This window comes from Cyprinodon tularosa, unplaced genomic scaffold (genome assembly GCF_016077235.1).
Source record: "Cyprinodon tularosa strain WSP-4 unplaced genomic scaffold, ASM1607723v1 ctg205, whole genome shotgun sequence".
Classification (NCBI taxonomy): domain Eukaryota; kingdom Metazoa; phylum Chordata; class Actinopteri; order Cyprinodontiformes; family Cyprinodontidae; genus Cyprinodon; species Cyprinodon tularosa.
Window position 1 is genome coordinate 569,035 of NW_024038756.1, and position 8,676 is coordinate 577,710.

The following is an 8,676-nucleotide window of genomic DNA, read 5'->3' on the forward strand; positions in this document are numbered from 1 at the left end:
AGTCACTGTAAATCGAAAAAAAAAATTGGAGGCTTTTTTTTAACACTATTAAACGTTATACAGCAGCACTGTAAAAGGTCACTTCAAGTTGAATCTCTCATGTTTAGCCTTGTTTACACAAGCAACTAAAAATCTGTAGGGGGTAAGCAATGTAGCAAGTATTAATAATAAAGGTCATCGATAAACACAGAAAACATATTGGGATGAATTTGTGAAGATGGTTAAAGCAGGTTTGTTTGAACCTAAAAAAGATTGGGTCACAACTGGATTCCTGTCCATAAATGACCATCTAGCTAAACGTACAGGCCAGGCCAATAATTGCGGAATGAGAGCAGAGGTCTATGATAACTGGAGAAGTATCATATATGCAGCTTAGCAGAAGGAAATGTTAATACCAAAATAATTAGCCATCCCTCCCACAATCTGATCTCTAATAAAGAGTGACACAAAGAAAGCAGATGTTGGAGTTTGTAGCAAGTTATATAATGGGTACAGCATATGTGATGGGGAAAGGTACATCTAAATGCAGGATGCTATTTGTGGATGCACATCACCAACCATCTACATAGTAAAACATCTTGGCATTTACAATCATGCTGTGTGAATAATTTCTTTCAGCAGAGAACAAGAAAGCTTGTCAGGGTTGATAAAAAGATAGATGATGGTGGAGGGGGGGAACATGGTAACCCTGAAAGAAAAAAGCAAGAAACCAATCATAAACATACAAGAGAGAGGTTTAACTCAAGCATATTCATGTTTAAACCTGGCACATTCGAAGTCCCACCAAAAGCATTTAAATGCCATTTTAACCTAAATCTTCTGTATATCTTTTTCTTTAATGTTTGATTTAAAATTTGAAAATTCTAAAAAACATAATGGCAGATTGTGAATTTGTTGCAAGAAATGGAAACCATCGGATGATTATTTTTGCAAATTCCTTGTTCCATTCAAGTTAAATAACAAACCAGTCAGTCGGTGGAGGAGTAAGTTTTAATTGGACAAAACGTGGGGCTGCAGATCGATCAGCCTCTTTGCACAGGTTGAAAAAAAAAAAATGCATTTAAATTTTAGAAGTGCTATTTTCTTATCCATTACTTTACAACCTCATCACTGATTGCACGTTTTTCCACTTATCTCCTGAGGCTACTAAGCCTGTGCCTGTGCATGGAAATCACAAAATTAACAGAGTGGTTCCAGACACTACATTTGCATATTGCGTTATACATGTCTACCAAACTATTAACATCAGTGCCTCTCTGAGAAAGAGGAATCTTCTTGCAAACTGGACAGGTTGAGCAGCTACAGAGAAGGGTTAAATGCATGTGAGAAAAAAAATTATTATATTATGAGGCTTGAAGAATGGAAAATGCTTTCCAGGATGCAAAAGTAAAGCAGAAAGAATAACACAAAGAAAGAAGTTGGATGTATACACTTCTCAGGGGGACAAGGAAATATTGTTTACTTTTATTTTAGCCTGAATTCTTGCATTCTTCCTCATTTTTAAAATAGAAATTCTTTTGGTGCAGAATTATATTTAAAAAAAGTTTATCTTTTTGTTATGTACGTTTTTTAATTATCTCTTTTCTACCTCTAAAATACATCGGATCATCTTATGTTTAATTGTGCTTTTAATATACTTGCCTAAAATTGTCTGTAGAGGTTAGAAAATACTGTATGTATTTGGTCCGAATTGTAGAGTTTTATAGGAACACATTTAAATTCAAGATTTTTTCCTGTTGCCACTGGCAGAGGAACTATAAAGGCAATATTTTCATTGTTAAGTACAAACCTCTGATAAAAACCTCCCTACGGCTATTAAAACAATGTGTTTACAATTTAGACAGCATTTGTCAGCCACAACGTGATTGTTGACCACCACTATAGTACAGAGTTTATGCATAGCCAGTGCCAGATCTCTATTATGGACTTTATTTCTGACTGTTATAAGAGACTGCAGAAGCGATTCTTAAAATCTGCCTCTGCCTCGAAGAAAAGTTTTTTGAAAAACACTAACACCCTAATCTTTGATAAGAAAAAAGCAAAAGTTATTGGTATAAATCCGGCATCCCCAAAGTTGGTCCTTGAGGGCTGCTATCCTGCAGGTTTTAGAGGTTTCCCTGCTTTAGCACAGCTGATTATGATGATTGCAGTTAAGCAAAATCCTGTTAATCAGCTTTCAATTAAAATCAGCTGTGCTGGAGAAAGGAAACCTTTGAAACCTACAGGATAGCGGCCCTCGAGGACCGTCTCTGGGGATGCTTGTTTTAAATAGACCAATAGTGGTGGCAGGCCTTAGGTCTAGTGCATTTAAAGTTTTAGAAGACAATCTTTTATTTCCAGGTGGATCATCGAGATAGGTGATCCTCCTACAATCATTTTGGGGATATATTTACATATGGCGGTCCTATGTGCTGGGTCCTTTATCTATCTTTTTCTGCATATGTGCACTTTCAGGCACATATGTGTGCCAGCTCACCTTTCTCATCCGGGTCCTTTGAAAATGGCCGAGGGTCGTAAGAGAAAAAGTTTCTACGAAATGTATGAGAAGAAATGAAAGGCCTCAGAATAGGCAGATATATCCCAAAATGCTTTCCATGGAGAGCTTTCCTCGTAAAGCATTATCAAATCTGCTTTCACAGTGGCCCGCTGTCGCTAGCGGCAATCCGACAATGGCGACTAATAACAAAGACGGTGCAGGCACCACGCAGAGAATGCGGAGGAGTTACGTGACCAATGGAGCAAAGAGTAATGATCATCTTTCCGAACGGTCAGTTAACTGAGGATTCTATAAAGTCCAATATATAGTTCCTGCACAAGGAGAAATGGGCTTGTGCAAAAGGGCGGGTCTTTTAAAAGCTCCTCCACAATACCTTCAATTATTCAGGAAAACATTATTTTGGCAGATTTAATATTGTATCTCTAATAACACAAAAAAATCCTTATTTGTTACATTTTTATGAACTCTTATTATAATTAATGAGTGAAGTCTATCATAATGAATGAATAAATGCAAGAAAAAAAATAGATTTTTTTTTTTTATTCCTTTACACACTTTAATTTTCATTGTATCCCTGAATAGCTACAAGCATGATAACCAATTTGATTACTGAGAGAGTCTGCACTGGAGTAACAACAGAATGTTTCCTTTACCGCAGTTTTTAATTTGCAAGATGAATTATTTATTTACATACTGGCTTACCTAAATTAATGAAGCAAAAAATAGCTAAAGTTTGTTGTTTTTTTTATAATGATCATCAGATCTCCTCTTCATCTTGAGCACATTAACAACAGCGCACAAAGCGAAATTCTGCAGTTCTGTGAACCCTTATAAATGAAAACACGCCGAGGCCAACTATACGCTGGGGCAAGATTGCAAGTTGAAATCAAATCTGTCAAAAGTATCTGAGCATTAATAAGGTTCTGTGTCAGATTTCTCTCTCACTAAGAGAAAAAGCTGAATCAGTAAACTATAGCTGTGTTTCCATTCATTTAAAATATAAATTTTTAGCTAACTTTTCAATGTTCAGAAAAAGGAAATGCGAATTTGCAGTTTTTCCATTTGGTTTAAAGCAAAATAACCAAACAAAGAGTAATGTTGCCATACTTCGTTATCCACATCACGTCCTCATGCATGCGTTAAAATGTCAGCTAGTAATGCTGATGTTTCTTCCAACTACATGCATAATAAAGTGTAACTTTCCGTCTAAAGTTGTTTTTTTTCCTTTTTCCATTAAGCTTTTCTCATTCATAGTTTGACCAATATGTCGATTTGATGAGTCAAATTTCTAACCATAAAAAAACAAACAAACATAAAAGAATTTCTGGTTATATAAACTGTTTGTTAAGTCTTTTTGTACATAACGTTAAGTCTTTTTGTACATAACATTTAATTTTTGGTAACAAATTGTATTTTAAGATGTAAAATGACTATCCATTAACATACATGTTATGTTGGTTGTTCAAGCTTAGATTAAGAATATCTAATTTTTTTTTCTTATATTCATTGTTATTTTCAGTTTCTCTCTTAAGAAATTTACATTTATGGTCAGGAGGTTTGCATGCTTCAATGCTTTGCTTCAGGTGGGACATTCAAGCTAGGAAGGTCTTGGACAGAGGTCCTCTATTTTTATGGAGTTGGTCACAGTTAATTTCATTTAATTTTTTATTTTTTTCAATCAATATTAAATGTAAATATTTAATTTAATAACTAAGAGAAATCATAGTAAAGAGTAGCAGTCCCCTATTCACATAAAAAAAAATCAGCTATGCAGCTCAGATGATTTCTTCAAAAAAATCTCTAATGTACAAGAAATATCTCCAAAAAAAACACAACGAGAAGTAGCTTATTCAAAGAGCAATATCACTTTATCATAAAAAATGTTAGGAATGCAGAAAAATATTTTTTTATTGCCTTTTCAACATTATCCTATAAATTGAAACTAAAAGTGTTACTGATCGAAATGCATTTTTTCATCATTAGCTACTGTATTACCCCAACCCCACGGATAAACAGAAATAAACAATAATAAGACATATATAGCATATTGTGTAAAGAAGAAGATGCCCCCTTCACATTTTCTGCCTGCCCTCTAACTATGGTTAGAAGCGGCCCCGCAGCAGGACATTCTAGACTTGTGTTGTTCTAAGTAGCAGAGTTACATAGCTGAAGCTGAACGGATTGCTCCTGAACAGCCCTGAATATTAATATCAGACCCAGAGCTAAACCCCACATCATAAATCCTCTCCATCTGCAGCTGGACACTGCTTCAAATGAAAAAATGCTGTCTCTGCCAAAGACAGATCTAACAGGCAAGATGGTAAGGATTATATCAACTTTTCCCCTTTCAGATGCCTTCAAATGACAAATCGTTGTTTGATTTAATATAGAGAGAACACTTTAGCTATAGCCCGAAAATCTATTTTTGAAATACCCTGTGTGACATTTTTTTACCTCCGTTTACCAAAAACAAAACAAAAACTTTATTTTACGATGATATGCAACATTATTGTTACCTAACATTTTAGAATTTTATTTTCTTCACTTATGTTTTACTACAGAACAAATTATTTCCAAAGTAAAACACACAGGTGCCCTGCTAAAATTCAGGCTTTAGACTTTATCAACAGTTTTGCTGGAAAGTTTGAAAACCCTTCCATTAAAGACAGAAAAAAATCAGCTGCCTTTAAAATAAATTGAAATTGACAAAAGTAATAATTAATTTTAAAAAAAATGGCTGCCATGACATTTTAAATATAGATGTATATATATATATATATATATATATATATATATATATATATATATATATATATATATATATATATATATATATATATATATATATATATATATATATATATATATCGATATAGGTATACAGACAGACAGACAGATTTTTTTCTAATCAGAAAAGTTCCCACACAAAAAACACAAATTTTTCTCTTCTGCTTACTTCAGAAAGTTGGAATAGCCATATTTTAGGCAGTTTACTAGCAGTGAGTTTCTGGGTGCCCTTTTCCATAGAATGCACAAACAAAATTTTCATTGGTACAGCAATTTTTACTTTAGTACCGTTCATTTATATATTTCTGTCTCAAAACACTCAGAAAATGCCAAAAATTCATCAATAAATGAAATATAAAAGGAGAAAGGCAACACACAAACATTACATCACCACACTTAATGAACCTTGGAAGTAAACACTTTTGGGCAGAATTCTGAACAAGCAGAAACAAAACCACCATGACACACACAAGAAGCCTTTCTCATGTGAGTGTCAATACATTCAATTTTATTTTCAAATCTGCTACTCTGCAGGGTCTACCTCAAGGTTACCTTCTTAGAAAGCTTTTTTAATGCTTTGCATCTCTTGCCACTTATTGCTTTACTGATCCTAATGCAGACAAATAATAAATGCATTCCCTTTAAACTATACAGTTTAATGGGGAATACAGCAAAAGTATAGTCTAAACTATATTACTGGACAGTGTTCTGTCCCAAAAAAATTCTTAATTGTCTAAAAGCAACACTAAGAAAATAATTGTCTTAATAATATTTTAGAATTATGCATTTTTACAAGTATAAACAACTTTATTTTGGAATTAGCTACACTTATGTTGCTTGTTTGCCACAGCAAAAACAGCTGCAAGGCTTAACTCGTACAACTAGAACAAGAACAGAGCATCTTTTTTAAATTCTGGCTTTAACTCATTGGCTTTAAGGTGTTTTACTAATCCAACAGATTTATTTGTTTTTGTTTAAAGTTTGTTTAAAGGGTTATGCCTTATCTTTCCAGTCTGAACTGCTTTACACATAGAAAGAGGATGGATGGATGGATGGATGGATGGATGGATGGATGGATGGATGGATGGATGGATGGATGGATGGATGGATGGATGGATGGATGGATGGATGGATGGATGGATGGATGGATTGTGCTCTGATCTTACCTAAAGCTTATTAGAACAGCCTCTCTTTGTCTATATGCAAATGTCAGATTTACTAGGGTGATATTTGCCATACTGAATCCCAGTGGACATTTTAGTTTCAGGTATTTTTGTAGAAAGAAGTTTAGTGATTTTTCTGAAAAGCATTGTTGAAAAATGTCACATAAAATACATGATCAAAAAATTTTTTGAATAATTTGCATGGTGTCCTAAAAGAGTTCCTTCCCTATGTTTCCAAATATGTCTCCTTCAATTCTTCTCTGATACCATTAATCTAAATCTCTGTTTTAACAAACCTCTAAGCCATGCAAAGCAAACTCGGCTTGATCATTGTAAGTAGACTACTGTACACTAGAGATGGAAAAATGCTGTCAAGATTCCTTACAAAAGGCAGAAAAATCTATTTACCTACAGTAATCTCAGGATCAAACTTTCTGTGCTTGTTTTACAAGATTAAACTCTTTTTTTTTCTATTTGTGTTTTTGCACTATAAGGTGGCGGTGGGGGCTCACTTTTCATCAACTGAACATGTAAAAGGTATAGGAAACTTGCTGCAGGAGAAACTGACATCTCAGCTGCTCTGATCAAGTCCAAATTCCCTTTCGGACTTGATCAGAGATACCTTTGGGGGGAAAAAGGGTTATTTGCCACATTGGTGAGAACTTCCAATGTTTGATAGGTGTTAGATTATGGAAAACTACAGATAATTCACATAAAAATGCCTTCTCTTAAACGGTTATATGCTTAACCCTTTATAGGGCAAGTTACCATTTTTGATCAATTGCATACCCATTATATCGGAGTGCCATTTTTCTTTTTCTCTCAGAGTGTTTTTCATGAATTTCTTATAGAAACACTTTTGTTATTTTTCATTATATATGTGGGCAAGTTGGCGTTTCTTGTTATTACATTGACATTCATTTATGCCATCAAAATATACATACTTTTTTAATGTACAAAGGTAATAAGGTCTTGACCTGGATTCCAATAACACACCCTCAAAAATGATCTATAAATTTGTGAAAATGTCTTAAAATAAGTGTATTTACCCTTAATTTGAGTAGGTATAAGAAAATCTCCCAGTTGAAGGAGCATTTTTATCCTTAAAATCAGATTATTTGATATTATGCACTTGAAATAGGAGACTGCATTTTTTTCCCTTATTCTAAATGTAAAATTCCTTATTCCGTTGGCAAAGTGTCTCACTTACCTGCTCAATTCAAGAAACATGTACTTATTTTAAGAAAAATTGACTTACTTAGATTTCAGTTTTTTTGCAGTGCACTCCTTGCTTGAAATGTAAATGTTTAAAGTATTTCACTGAATGCCCTATATTGTAACATAACCAGTCTCAGATGAAAGTACAACAAAAAAACAACAACATCAAACTGAAATCAAGGGACAAGTTTAAAGAAGGCAGATTAAACAACATCAGATTCATTTTAGATGCTAAATAGAAAAACAGTGACCCACTTGTTTTAAGCTGGTTTCCGATTCTGTAATATGCGTAAACAGTTTTTGCGCTCACCGATTCTGAGGACTTGAGCGGAGCACAAACAGAGCTCCGCCGCGATGAAAACGTAGCAGAAGAGTCTCTTTCGGTGCTCCATGATTTTCCAGGTAAACTTGTCTGGAGTGTTGGGACCATGACAGACCAAAAAGGCTTCTAGCCAAACCACGAACGGGTCACGGCGGCGCACAACCCAAGTTTTATTCCCAAACCATCCTGCGCATTGGTCCATCCATGGTTCAAAGTGCAGTGAAGACAATTATGTTGAAAAACGATTTTACAAAAAGAGAAATCTACAGATTTAAAGAAATATCAAGATGAATATAAAACAAACAGTGGAAAAACAAAATCCAGCGAACTGTGCGCATCCAAGTGGTGCCAGCAGAGGAGCGCTGGGGACGTGTGAAGCTGAAGGAACGTTTGATGCCAGGTATCATCAAAATAAGATACAATAAAGCAGCAGCTTTACTTTTTTTCTATTTAGGTTTATATTTTACATTTTAATGACTTAATATTCGGCACTGATGATCAGTAAAACTTTTAGACACTATTGAGATTTCATCATGTTTTACTTTGCTAAATCCAGACAGGAATAAGAATTCCAGTGATCAATTTATAAACCACACATCACAATTTAATTTTCCAATTGCATATAGGTGAAATCAGCTTTAAAAAAAATAATATAAAAAAAGTGATCTGCAGCTTTTACTTTTAAGGTC

At 34.2% G+C, this 8,676-nt stretch overlaps 1 protein-coding gene across 3 annotated transcripts in view; it reads right to left on the reverse strand.

Moving 5' to 3' along the window:
* Positions 1–8,365, reverse strand: part of grik1a (glutamate receptor, ionotropic, kainate 1a) — a 52,826-nt gene extending 44,461 nt beyond the window's left edge. For all 3 annotated transcript variants that reach the window (XM_038285042.1, XM_038285040.1, XM_038285041.1), the window contains exon 1: positions 7,976–8,365. In XM_038285042.1, the coding sequence (XP_038140970.1) occupies positions 7,976–8,189 (214 nt within the window). In that variant the 5' untranslated portion in view covers positions 8,190–8,365. The remainder of the gene's footprint in view (positions 1–7,975) is intronic.
* Between the last annotated feature and the right edge of the window lie 311 nt (positions 8,366–8,676).